This window comes from Herpailurus yagouaroundi, unplaced genomic scaffold, assembly GCF_014898765.1.
Source record: "Herpailurus yagouaroundi ecotype Mexico unplaced genomic scaffold, PumYag 162, whole genome shotgun sequence".
In the NCBI taxonomy this organism is placed as follows: Eukaryota; Metazoa; Chordata; class Mammalia; order Carnivora; family Felidae; genus Herpailurus; species Herpailurus yagouaroundi.
The window spans coordinates 68,251,297-68,265,155 of NW_024412403.1; the positions used below are offsets into that span (position 1 = coordinate 68,251,297).

The window sequence follows — 13,859 nt, forward strand, 5'->3', positions numbered from 1 at the left end:
ACAACACCCAGTGCTCATCCCAAAAGGTGCCCTCCTCAATACCCATCACCCACCCTCCCCTCCCTCCCACCCCCCATCAACCCTCAGTTTGTTCTCAGTTTTTAACAGTCTCTTACGCTTTGGCTCTCTCCCACTCTAACCTCTTTTTTTTTTCTTTCTTCCCCTCCCCCATGGGTTTCTGTTAAGTTTCTCAGGATCCACATAAGAGTGAAACCATATGGTATCTGTCTTTCTCTGTATGCCTGCCTAATATTTTTAACAAAACAGGTTGTGAATTCTGGCCTCCACTACCAAATAAGTAATGTACCTTTTGGAACATTCTCTAAACTTTCAGCCTTCATTTTCTAATATATAAATGGTAAGGATTAAATAAGATTGCATAAACAACCTGGCATAGTCTTTGGTGCATAGAGAATAAATAATAGTTACCATTATCCTTGAAAGGGTATATTCATGTGTGTATGAGGAGTGCCAATGAGTGTCATTTACTTAGAGTTTCAAAAAGCATTTATCAAGGCTTGGCAATAAAACCTAACACAAAGATAGTCTGGCATGTGGTAGGGAAGACATGGGATGTTCTGTAAGTGGTAAGCTCAATGTTTAGCAGCAGATACTTCACTGGGTGGAAGAGTTTGAGTAACAGGACCCACTAAAATAAATTTTGAATTTGGGCTAGTGCTAATTTTACAATTTCTATCTAGATAAGGTAATAAACATTGAAATTCCTAAGTTTGTAAATGATACCACTTTTTGCTTGACAGTAATTGATGAACTCATGGTCAGTGAGGAAGATTGAGCCTTCATGTAGAGCCACTCCCACAAAAGTGGTTGTTAAGCTTTGGTGTGAGCAAACATTAGAAAGTACATTAATGAGAAATTGGATTAAAATTATATTTACAATTGGGGCGCCTGGGTGGCGCAGTCGGTTAAGCTTCCGACTTCAGCCAGGTCACGATCTCGCGGTCCGTGAGTTCGAGCCCCGCGTCAGGCTCTGGGCTGATGGCTCAGAGCCTGGAGCCTGTTTCCGATTCTGTGTCTCCCTCTCTCTCTGCCCCTCCCCCGTTCATGCTCTGTCTCTCTCTGTCCCAAAAATAAATAAAAACGTTGAAAAGAAAAAAAAAATTAAAAAAAATAAAATAAAATTATATTTACAATTAATTTTCTCTGATAAATGTGGTATATTGGAAAGGATATGGGTTTTCAAGTTAGTTGAATTAGTTCAAATACGAGGAAGTAAATTTATGATAGTAATTGTGATTCTTTTTTGAAGATATTGACATTATGTGACACTACAGCCAAAATAATCAGAAAAGTGATCAACATTGATTGAAAAAGTATTAATACAGAGTAGGAAATGTTTCTCTCCTCTATATGTAATATAAGTAATTGTACTGTAAACCTGAAAAAAATAACATAGAAGAAGGATATCCACAGTGAATAAATAAATGGTAAAATTGGTGGTGAGGTTTCCAAACCAAGGAGAACTGAAAGAAATAAACTATATAGTCTGGAATCATAGCAACCTAGAAAATACATTTGATATTTGGAAACATATAGAAAACATGAGATTACTTAACAAATTCTGTAATTCTAGAATTATACTTAATCCATTGAAACACAAAAGTTGTATTCTTAAAAAAAACTTGTTTGAAAGTAAATAAAAGGCAATACTAATTAATATAACAAGTAATAAAAAGTAGAACTTATTAATTCTAACAGTAAAATAATTAGAAATGTAAATAGGTTCAGAATAGTTTTGATAGATTTATTGATTATGAGTTCATGCTTATCATTGAATAAAGCTATAGATATTTTGGGTACATTACTATCTCTTATAGTTGTCTCATATTATAGACATCTATAGAAAGGCTTCAGAGACTTGTGAATCTCTTGAAATTATACAGTATTTGATATGTATGTTCATATATGTATTTTTTCTGTAGAGAGGATTTATGGCTGGTCTATAATTTTCATCAGATTCCCATAGGGACTTATGACTATTCCTCCTCTCCTAACAACCCCCGCTCCCCTGCCAACACACACAAAAGTTAAGAACTCTGGACACATATGGGGCGCCTAGGTGGCTCAGTCAGTTGAACATCCAGCTTCGTCTCGGGTCATGATCCCGCGGTCTGTGGGTTCGAGCCCCGCGTCGGGCTTTGTGCTGACAGCATGGAGCCTAGAGCCTGCTTCGGATTCTGTGTCTCCTTCTCTCTCTGACCCTTCCCATTCATGCTCTGTCTCTGTCTCAAAAATAAATAAACGTTAAAAAAATTAAAAAAAAAAAGAACTGTGGATATATAATAAGGCAAAGAGGCTATATGAGTGGATAGAGTTTGTGGCTTGAGTTCCTGATTTGATTTTTAACTGGCTTCATTACTTTAGCAGAGTTTCCCATTAGTAAAATGTGGGTGAGAATAATCAATTCAAAGAATTGTTGTGAAGATCTAAAGTGATGATATGTTACAAAGAAAAATAATCAGTTTTAAACACTAAAACAGAGGTTATAGATTAACAGCCTGTTGGCTGAGTTTGACTTTAGAGATGCTTTGTTTGACCCACACAGTTATTGTTTTAGCATAAACTAGTTGTAAATATGTAAAAATCAAGATCTTTTATACAGAAATCTGGATTACCAGCTTCTCTTTAAAAAATCAGAAGATAACCTGGCCTCACCAAACCCATATTCCTCTTGACAGGAGTTGGCTGGATCCAAGTTGTGGTTGTCTTCTTGAGATTGGGCTTATTCATTCTCTAGGTCACTGTGGTTCCCCACTGATCTGCTTCACTGCCTTGAATTACCTTTCTGGCTTTTCCTCTAAAGCATTATTTAACTGTAGTTAAGCAACAGGTCTCCCAATATTGTCCTCTGTGTCACTGTCAGAAAAATATGGGAGATCAAAAGACCCTGGCTTTACTCTAGGATGTCATTTCTGTTACCTATTTATTGTAGAGATTCCTTTATTGTCAAATATTAAGTAATGAGTGCCCTCTATGAGAACAGAAATGTGCTAGTGAAAAGTACAAAACAAATATGGCAGTATCTACCTTAAAGAAATGAGAGTCTTGAAATACAGATTTATCTGATCCTCAGGAGACAATTAGAAAACAAGTCTTTTGCACATAATTTAGCTGAAATAAGTTTATACTTAAAAATAAGTTTGGAGTTGGTTCAGAGAGGGATAAACATATGAACCAGGGTCAATTACAAAGATCTCATATGTGCCCATTATATTAAAGGCGCTATGCTAGGAGCCATAACTCAGGAGGAATTAAAGTATGAAGCATTATGTTTTACAAAATTACAGTTCTGGGGTGCCTGGGCGGCTCAGTCGGTTAAGCGTCTGACTTTGGCTCAGGTCATGATCTCACAGTCCAGTCTGTGAGTTCGAGTCCCGCGTCAGGCTCTGTGCTGACAGCTCAGAGCCTGGAGCCTGCTTTGGATTCTGTGTCTCCCTCTCTCTCTGCACCTCCCCCACTCGCACTTTGTCTCTCTCTCTCTCTCAAAAATAAATAAACATTAAAAAAAATTTTTTTAATTACAGTCCAGTAGGGCATATACAGAAACAGGTAAATAATACCAGGAAGTTTATGTTAGGTTTTGATGAGTGGTAGGTAAATGCTATAAAATAAGACCAAAAAACTTGAGATTTTGGAGAGTAGAGAAAGGGCCCCACATAGTGACTACTTTAGGGAAGAGGGGACTTTGAAATAGGATTCACATTCTAAGAGCAAAAACAGAGAAAAGCAGATGGTCAAGCTGTAGCTTTCTGTTGATTGAAAACTAGTTTGACTTCAGCAAGAATAGGAGATGGAATAGGAGATGGCTCTGAAAGATATTATGGAAGAAGACATAGTGATTAGATGTGAGTGATGAAGATTGAGGAATGTTTATATGAGTATTTACACTGATGAGCAAAACCTTAAAGGATAGTTAAAATTAGGAAGTTGAGGACATTTTAAAACCAACAAAGTCTGTTACTGTGGGTATCCCATAGGCCATGATGATAAATTACTTATATTAAAATACTTTAAGTGGAAGTTACTTCATTTATTATGTATACATCCTTATAAAATGAAGTTCTCACTTTAGGATAACAAATGGTATTTACTAGCTCAAATTGAACTTGTTTTCTTTCTCCATTAATGTTGATATCAATAAGACTGATATTCATTGTTGGTCAACCTCTTATCTTTTTCATCTAGTTAAATTTGATAGTTCCTTATTCTGGCTTTAGCAAATATTAACTGCATGATCTTGGGTAAGGGACTTGATTTCTTCTACCCTCATTTGCTGTATCTGTAACATAGGAGTATTCACAACTTTAGAGAATGTTCGTAAGGCTACGAGATAAAAGTAATTAAGAAAAAATTTAAAATAAAGTAATTAACACATAAGTTATTGCTGTTATTGTTTTTGTTTTGTATCTTTGTTTATTCTCTTGGCTATTTCTGTCTTCTGCTTTCTACTTTCTTTATTTCCATGATACTCAAGCTCAGTTCTGATTTTTTTCTTTAGTATTGTTGTCTTTTCATTAATTGATATTAACTAACACTTATTTCCCTAGAACTTCTTTCAAGCATCTAAAACTTAACACCTTAATTATTTTTTATCTTTGTCATTACCTTACTGCTACTAACAAACTTCCCAATTTATTTTCAGTCTAATCCTTATCCTCAATGGTACTACTATTGTAAATCAAATTCTTTCATGTTTTTCATATTGTCTATGTATTTTTAATCTGTTTCTTAAAATCTGGAAATAAGCATCAAGATTTGAGAGATACTTATTGCATGTTTTCAGTTCTGAATTAAAGCAACATGAAGAATAAACCATGCTATAAAGAATACTTAGTGTGAATTGTTTATACTTATATGTGCTTAAGGAACATAAGAGTGAATTTCATTTCTTTTCATAGAGTTGTTAAAGAATTAAATATAAAGTGCTAACAAGGTGCCTGGCAGGAAGTGTTCCTTATAAATGTTAGCCATTATAATTGTCATTGAGAAGCAGCGGCCAGCTTTTGTTTATAGACAGCAGATCATTTGATGAGCACTAGAAGATTCTCCTTTCACAAGACCTACCTATTATAGTTCTCTAAATTCTAATAAATGTTCAGTACTTTGGATTTAGACATTTGGGGGTACTTCCCTGTTAATATAAAGATCAGTCTCTTGGAGTAGGGGTAATTGGGAGAGGCCTCTCAGAGGCTAATGTTCTATTTCTTGGTCTGGTTGCTGATTACATTCGTGCCACTTTGTGAAAATTCATCAAGCTTATGATTCACATTCTAATTTGCATGTCTGCTATATTTTAATAAAGAGTTAACCTGGGAAAAATGTATATAACTGGAGGAATTCTGTATCAGAATTATCAGTCCTTAATATGTATTGATATGAATTGTTTTTAAATGGCTTTCATATCTTAGAGGTTTTAAACTTGTTCAGCATGTGAAATATCTGAGCACCCTAAATTTCTTCTGGGTAATATATTTTAATAACATCATTTGAATTATGATTTAACTCAAAATGAAATTCTATTTTAAGTATTCTGAAGCTGCAGATTTGATTACATTTATGTATCCTTTAGTGGCAAATAAATCCATGAAAAACTCAAACTTTTAAATTCAGTGATTGCTTTTTCTTAAGTTTTCCCATGAATGTGTATTTGCCACGTATTCATTAATTTTGTATTCTGCTAGAACAGCAAGCAAGTGATAGTAGGCACCCACGGTGGTTTAAGAAAAATTATGGGAGAAAAAGACTGAAAATTGAAAGCATTCTACTAATATAAGTTGTTAGCAAATTGTGAAAACATTGACATTATGTAGTTTTTAGCAGTGGAACATCTTAGCCTAGGTTGCAGTCTAAACAGGATCCAGAGGGAACATGGTTTGAGGAATACTGTTGTAGAGTTCAGCTATTTCTTTTTTTCTCAGAGTTATATATACCTATCTATATCTATATCTCTATATATCTATAGATATATATATATATCTATATCTCTCTCTATATATATATATATCTAGATAGGTATATCTAGATATAGATATAGATATATACCTATCTAGATATATAGATATAGATATAGATATAGATATAGATATAGATATAGATATAGATATAGATATAGGTATCTCCAAACTGGTTTGGATTTTATTTGTAGTATGAAGACTCTCCTAAACCATTTTAATTACTGGCTATTAAAAAATGATTTATCACTCTGAAACATGCTCACACTTTTTTAAATGTTTATTTGTTTATTTATTTTTGAGAGAGAGAGGGAGGGAAGCATGAGTAGGGAAGGGGCGGGGGGCGGGGGGACAGAATCCGAAGCAGTCTCTGCATTGTCAGCACAGAGCCAGATGTAGGGCTCAAACTCAAACCATGAGATCATGACCCGGGCCGAAGTCGGATGCTTAATTGACTAAGCCACACAGGCACCCCTTTGATATCCAGGTACCCAGGTATTGCTCCATCTTATAAAAATCCATATCTGTTTCTATTTTTAGATGACTTCAAACCTGCTTCCATTGACACTTCTTGTGAAGGAGAGCTTGAAGTCGGCAAAGGTGAACAGGTGACAATAACTCTGCCAAATATAGAAGTGAGTACTTCCATGTGTTTGGACTTAAAGGATCCTTTTGCAGTATTTATACTAAATTTAAATGAAAATAACTGCACAATTCATGTAGTGATAGTTAAAGTAATTAACAAATATACCAAAGCAAAAAAAAAAAAAAAAAAAAAAAAAAAAACCCAAACACTTATTTTAAGCTATTTCAGGAAAAATAGTCTTAAAATACTTTATTTATTCATTTTTTTTTTTTTTTTAGAGAGTGAGCATGAGTAGGGATGGGGTAGAGGGGGAGGAAGAGAGAGAATCTTAAGTAGGCTCTACACGCAGCACAGAGCCCAACACAGAGCCCGACACTGGGCTCCATCTCATGACAGTGAGATCATGACCTGAGCTGAAATCAAGAGTCAGATGCTTAACTGACTGAGCCACCCAGGCACCCCTTAAAATACTTAAAAAAAAAACCACCTTTGATCCATTAATAAGTTTTAAGAACTATCACATCAGATGATTTGAAACAATTGGAGGTCTAAACATATACCTATTAAATTATTATTATAAGCCAGATTTTGTACTCTGAACTAGGAATAAGAACATATCCCCTGCCTTTTAGTCTTAGTCTGCTATAGCAGAAAGACATACAAATATCTAATGCTATACATTAGAGCATGTACAAAATTCTGTGCAAGCACATATGTGGAATCAAATATTCTGCCTGGTAGAATCTTGAAAGGCTTCACAAAGCACATGCTATTTGAGCTGAATCTTAAAAGGCAGGTAGAATTTCATCAGGCAGAAAGGGAGTAGACTATCCTAGGTAGAAGGGATGTTATGTGAATGGCTCTGATAGAGAAAGAACAAGAAGTTTGCGGAATAAATGAATTAATGTAAGTTCTAATGTAGAATTTAGATTTTATCCCATAGGTATTACAGAGCCTTTAGAGGCTTTTAAGCAGAGTAGTAACATGATTGAATTTGTGCTTTTAGAGTGATTTTATCAATAATTTGGGGGAATGAGTTGGAGAAGAAAGACTCTAGGTCTTTAACCAAAGTTTTGTCTATTTAAAAAATTTCCAGATGTTTCCAAGTAACACTGTGAAATACTGTTTACACAGATATACAAATTATTTGTTGTATGGTCTAGTTTTCTCAATCTTTGAGTTAGAAATTTCTTAGCATTCAGCTTAAGTTTCTTTTTTTCTTTTATACCAACTTGACCTATTCTCAGAGAACACAAAGACTGTAACATTTTATTTTAACATATAGAGAAAGCACAGACTGAGATTTTTGTCTTTGTGTAATTTTTTAATGGAAATGGTTTTGTGCTAGTTCATCTACATTCTCTTATATGCATTTATGACATTATTTGTCATGATTAGAGGTAGAGCAAGCAAGTTCTCTATCCCCTAGTCTTCTATCTTTTTCTTATTTTTATCAGTCAAAATTATTTTTTATAATTTTTTAATGTTTATTCCTGAGAGAGAGAGAGAGAGAGAGCACAGGAGAGGGGCAGAGAGAGAAAAACATACACAGAATCTGAAGCAGGCTCCAGGCTCCAAGCTGTCAGCACAGAGACAGCTGGGGCTCAGACCCACAAACTGTGAGATCATGACCTGAGCCGAGCCACCCAGGCACCCCCCCCCCACCCCCGCACTGCTTTTCTACTGCAAGCAGATGGGGATTTTTACATTTATTAATAAACTTTTCTCAATCACCCATATACTTATTCAATTAAGAGTTACCATCCACCACGTGTTATGATCTCAGTTGTTGGGGTGCCTGGTTGGCTTAGTCAGTTGAGCATCTAATTCTTGAATTTGGCTCAGGTCATGATTCCCCCATCATGGAATCGAGCCCTGTGTCAGGGTCTGTGCTGAGTGTGAAGCCTGCTTAGGATTCTCTCTCTCCCGCTGCCCTTTCCCCCCACTGACATGGTCTCTCTCTCTCTCTCTCTCTCTCTCTCTCTCTCTCAAATAAAAAATAAGTAATAATAAATTAAAAATAATTTAAAAATTGAAATGTCTCTTAAAAGAATGACAATTATAGAAAGAAGCTTTCAAGGCTTCAAATTGTAAATTTCTTTAACAGCAAAGAAATAATTTAGGAAGATGTAACTCCTTGCCCCCAGGACACCAGAGATATGTCCAAAAAGAATATATCTCAATATTTGTGTGTGTGTATGTGTGCATGAGAAAGAGAGACAGATGGACAGTAGGCCATATATGTATATATATTTACCTTCTATGTGGTAACTTCTGTGCTAGGTAGCTATTAAGAATATAGCAGAAGACTAGACATAGTCAGTGTCCTAAGAAATATTACCATTTAGTTAGGAAGACAGGAAATTACTGATTACAAAATATAGAAATGTAAGGGCTGTCATAAAAGTATTCGTAGAATATTACAGAAGTACAAAAGAGCAATAATTCAGTCAGCAGAGAGAGAGGAGATGCCAGGGTATGCTGTCTTGAAGGAGAGTTGAAGTTACTCAGGTAAAGGAAAGAGGGAAGAATGTTTTAGGCAGAGAAAAGAAAAATACATGGGCTAAAACAAGGCAACAAAAGACTCTGTTACATTTGAAGAACTACATAAAGCCACTATGGCTAGGTCAGAAGGAGTCTACTAGGGACACAATGGGAGATGGACAGGTATTAGAAATCAGATAATAAAGGGCTTAATGTGTAAAGCAAAAGAATTTAAACTTTATCCTATAACTCTTTTTAGACAGCTGAAATGAAAGAGAATAGTTAAAATTATCACCTGTCAAGAGCAAATATATTTTTCTGCTGGCCATATAGTTCTTGGACAATTGTGAATTGTAATAGAAATTACATTCTCAAATTCACTTTGTGGGTTTTCCTCCCTTAATTAAAGAACTTCTTTAAACAAGTAGGAGTTTTACATTTCTTCAGAGTTCTTAATTTTGCAGGAATGTAATGATTTTAGTTTGAGGCATTTAGATTCTCTATTTTCTTTATGAACTTGGCTTTCATCATACAGGTAAAAATGAATAAAAGCTAGGAGTCATCCTATAAAATAGAACTTTTATTATACTATACTTTTGAGTACCTTCAGTTTCTGGAAGTTCTTCAAAAGAGTAGATTTTTTTATATGGTAGTAGTTAATATTTATCAAGTGTTGTATGTAAAGGGTACTATTCTATGTTCTTTATAAGAATTAGCTCACTGGGGCACCTGGGTAGCTCAGTTGATTAAGCATCTGACTTCAGCTCAGGTCATGATCTCATGGTTCGAGAGTTCGAGCCCCATGTTGGGCTCTGTGTTGACAGTGTGGAGCCTGCTTGGGATTCTTGCTTGCTCGCTCACTGGCTCACTCTCCTTCTGCCCCTCCCTCTCTCATGCTTTCTCTTTCTCTCAAAATAAAAAAATAAACTTAAAAAAAAAAGATTTAGCTCACTTAAGCCCCACAACTACCTATGGTTTAGGAACTCTTCCTGATGCCATTTTGCTAATGAGGAAACTGAGGCGTGTGGAGGTTTGGTAATTGTCCCAAAGTTAGGTAGCTTATAAACCACATAGTTGGATTTCAAATCCAAGTCTTCTTGACATTGATAAATTCTTGACCTTTGTAAAGTAGTTTTTGCAAAATTCTTATTTTTTGTTAATTTAAATTCATGTTAGTTGACATATAGCATAGTGTTGGTTTGGGGAGTAGAATTTAGTGATTCATCACTTACATATAACACCCAGTACTCATCCCAACAAATGCCCTCTTTAATGCCCATCAGATAGGATAGATTCTCTAATTTTCATTCCTCTAGGTTTTCTTTAGTAGTACCACGTAGAAGAAACTAATAAAAATGGGATGCTTGGGTGCTCAGGCAGTTAAGTGTCCTACTATGGATATTGGTTCAAGTCATGATCTCACAGTTGTGAGCTGGAGTGCAGCATCAGGCTCTGTGCTGAGCGTGGAGTCTGCTTGGGATTCTTTCCCTCTCTCTCTGCCCCTCCCCCATTGGCACACGCTGGGTGCATGTGCTCTCTTTCTCTCTCTCTCTCTCTTTCTCCCTCTCACAAAATAAATAAGTAAACATTAAAATAGGAAACTAACAAAAAATGGAGGCTGTTAAGCTGGTTAATAGTGGGAATTTACAAATCTCTCTTCCTTATGAGTAATTATAATTGACTACTGTAAAATTTCAAAATGTTGAATTTTGAATGGAAAAGACTTACTTGCTATGATTTATCATTGGTGCTGTCCAAGTTTGGCATTCTTTAGTGGTGACTCCACCTTATGGAATACTTTTGTAGGCCTCAATGAAATAGTCCACTGGAAACTTTCAACCACACTTACTATTATGTAGGAAATGCATCTCTAGAGGTTACCTATGACTTCAGCCCCCAAACACTGGACTTGTGAAAGTTCCATATGTCAGATGGGCTGCTATGCCACTCTAAACCACCCTCTTGGGCAACATTCATCCAGGATGAACCTGGAAGGTTTGATTCCATCCACTGAGTTTATTTAGCTCAAATGAGAAAATAGCCACCACGTTCATGGGACCTCAACCTATTTTAGGACTCATTTTATTTTAACATCCTATTGCAGTTATATTTTTAAATGAATTATATCTTTTATCATTATATAATAATATTTTTAATCTTGTTTTTGTGATTTTTAAGCTTAAATACTACCTTGCCTAATATTAATATCGCCACTTTGCTTTCTTTTTGTTTGCATGTTCATAGAATCTTTCTTTTATTTAGCTGATGTTTTAAAATATTTTAAAATACATTAAATATAACTATTTTAAAAATATTAAATATAACTATTTTAAAATATATCTTTTGATAACAGAATAATTTTTTTTAATATATGAAATTTATTGTCAAATTGGTTTCCATACAACACCCAGTGCTCATCCCAAAAGATGCCGTCTTCAATACCCATCACCTACCCTCCCCTCCCTCCCACCCCCCATCAACCCTCAGTTTGTTCTCAGGTTTTTTTTTGGTTTTTTTTTTTTTTTCAACGTTTATTTATTTTTGGGACAGAGAGAGACAGAGCATGAATGGGGGAGGGGCAGAGAGAGAGGGAGACACAGAATTGGAAACAGGCTCCAGGCTCTGAGCCATCAGCCCAGAGCCTGACGCGGGGCTCCAACTCCCGGACAGCGAGATCGTGACCTGGCTGAAGTCGGACGGTTAACCGACTGCGCCACCCAGGCGCCCCTGTTCTCAGTTTTTAAGAGTCTCTTATGCTTTGGCTCTCTCCCACTCTGACCTCTTTTTTCTTCCTTCCCCTCCCCCATGGGTTTCTGATAACAGAATAATTTTTAAGCCCAGTTCAACACTTTCCGTTTTTATTAGATTTCTATCCACACTTAGTTCAAAGTTGATATAGTTGATTTTTATATTTATCATAGTTGATTTTTATATTTATCATCTTATAGTATGTTTATTAGTTATTTTACTTTATTTTCTATCTTTTGTTTTTTATTAGTTTCATTAAGAATCTCTTCTTTTTTTCCCTTGTATTTCTTTGGGAGTACTATTGTACTTTTTCATCCCATTACTGACTAATTTCCTTTCCTGGTATTCCTAATCAGGCATGATCAAATTTGCCTGTCAACAGATGGGGGACAAAACTGGAAGGTGAGTAGGGAGGTGAATAATGGTAACTTAGGTGAGATGATGATTGGATCCTGAGGTTGGGTAATAGCAGTAAACATGGAGATGATTGGATGTATTCAGTAGTTAATTTTTTTTTTTTTTGAGGATTGAATGAATTTAATATTGTACATATAAAACACTTCAAACAGTGTCTAGCACCCTATAGATGTTCACACATGTTCATACAAGGCAATCTTTTTAAAATCTAGTTCCATTCTTCTGCTTAGAGGCTTCCAAATGCTTTTCTTTTTTTTTTTTTTTTTAATATGAAACTTGTTGTCAAATTGGTTACCTTACAACACCCAGTGCTCATCCCAACAGGTGCTTTTTATGGCTCTCAGAATAAATCTCAAACTCACCCCACCCCCCATGGCCAGCAAGGCCCTGTGGGGATCTATAGTTATCCATCTGCCAAGCTCGTCTCCCTCTCTCACATCCCCTCCCTCTCACTTCATCTTTTTGGCCTCAGATCCTTTGCACTTGCTGCTCCCCTTTCCTGGAGCTCTCTTCCCCCAGTTCTCACGGTGACTGAGTCCTCATATTTCAGGCTGCCTGTGACTTCAGTTTTATTTGTTCACAAAAGTTATTGAGAGGCAAAGACAGTTCATATTCTTAGGAGTTTCCTGATGTTTTAATACATTAATACTCTTTTCTAGGGGTATGGAATAAGGGACTGGGCAGGAATTAAAGTTTAAAATAGGAATAGTGGGGCGCCTGGGTGGCTCAGTTGGTTAAGCATCCAACTCTTGATTTGGACTCAGATCATGATCTCATGGTTCATGAGTTCAAGCCCTGCATGGGGGTCTATGCTGACAGTGCAGAGCCTGCTTGGGATTCTCTCTCTCCTTCTCTCTCTGCCTCTCCCCCACTTGCTATCTCACTATCTTTCTCTCACTCACTCACTCAAAATAAATAAATAAACTTAAAAAAATAAATAAAATAGGAATGGTGCTCAATTTAATAAGAAAAAAAGACTTTACTTTTTATATATTTTTTAATTTTCTTAAAGGTTATTTATTTATTTTGAGAGAGACACAGAGTGCATGAGCAGGGGAGGGGGCAGAGAGAGAGAGCAAGAAAGAGAATCTCAACACAGGGCACAAACCCACTAACCAAGAGATCATGACCTGAGCTGAAGTCAAGAGCTGGACACATAACCAACTGAACCACCCAGACACCCCAGGAAAAAAGCTTTACTTTTTAAGAACTGTTTCAAAATGTGGACAGCAGGTATAGAGATTATGAAGGCTTTATTTAACTTTGGATCAAAGTGTTCATATTGTTCATATTCAACATCCATTTAGTATCTCTGAAGCATTTGTTACTTTAGGTACTAGGAGAAATAAATAAAACAACCAAAACTATGATCTAGTCTTTATTCTTCAGGAATTCAAAGTACAACAATGTATTATAATTTTAAGATACATTCTATTCTAAGTAGAAGTGCAAATATCTTTAAGAAGAATATGGTGCACATCTCTTATCAACTGTAATTTGGAGTCCTTGGGTTACTATCTGGGAGTATCTTATTCATTTATTCGTCTATTTCTTATATTTCCTGTAAACTGATAGATATATCTAAAGGCCGGATGTGAGTTAGACTGTGTGTGTGTGTGTGTGTGTGTGTGTGTGTGTGTGTGTGTGTGTGT

The 13,859-nt window shown here is 35.8% G+C and overlaps 1 protein-coding gene across 3 annotated transcripts in view; it reads left to right on the forward strand.

The window, feature by feature from the left end:
- Positions 1 to 13,859, forward strand: part of EAF2 (ELL associated factor 2) — a 36,521-nt gene that overhangs the window by 2,506 nt on the left and 20,156 nt on the right. For all 3 annotated transcript variants that reach the window (XM_040484659.1, XM_040484658.1, XM_040484661.1), the window contains one exon: positions 6,513 to 6,607. In XM_040484659.1, the coding sequence (XP_040340593.1) occupies positions 6,513 to 6,607 (95 nt within the window). Of the gene's footprint in view, positions 1 to 6,512; positions 6,608 to 13,859 lie in introns of those variants that run through there.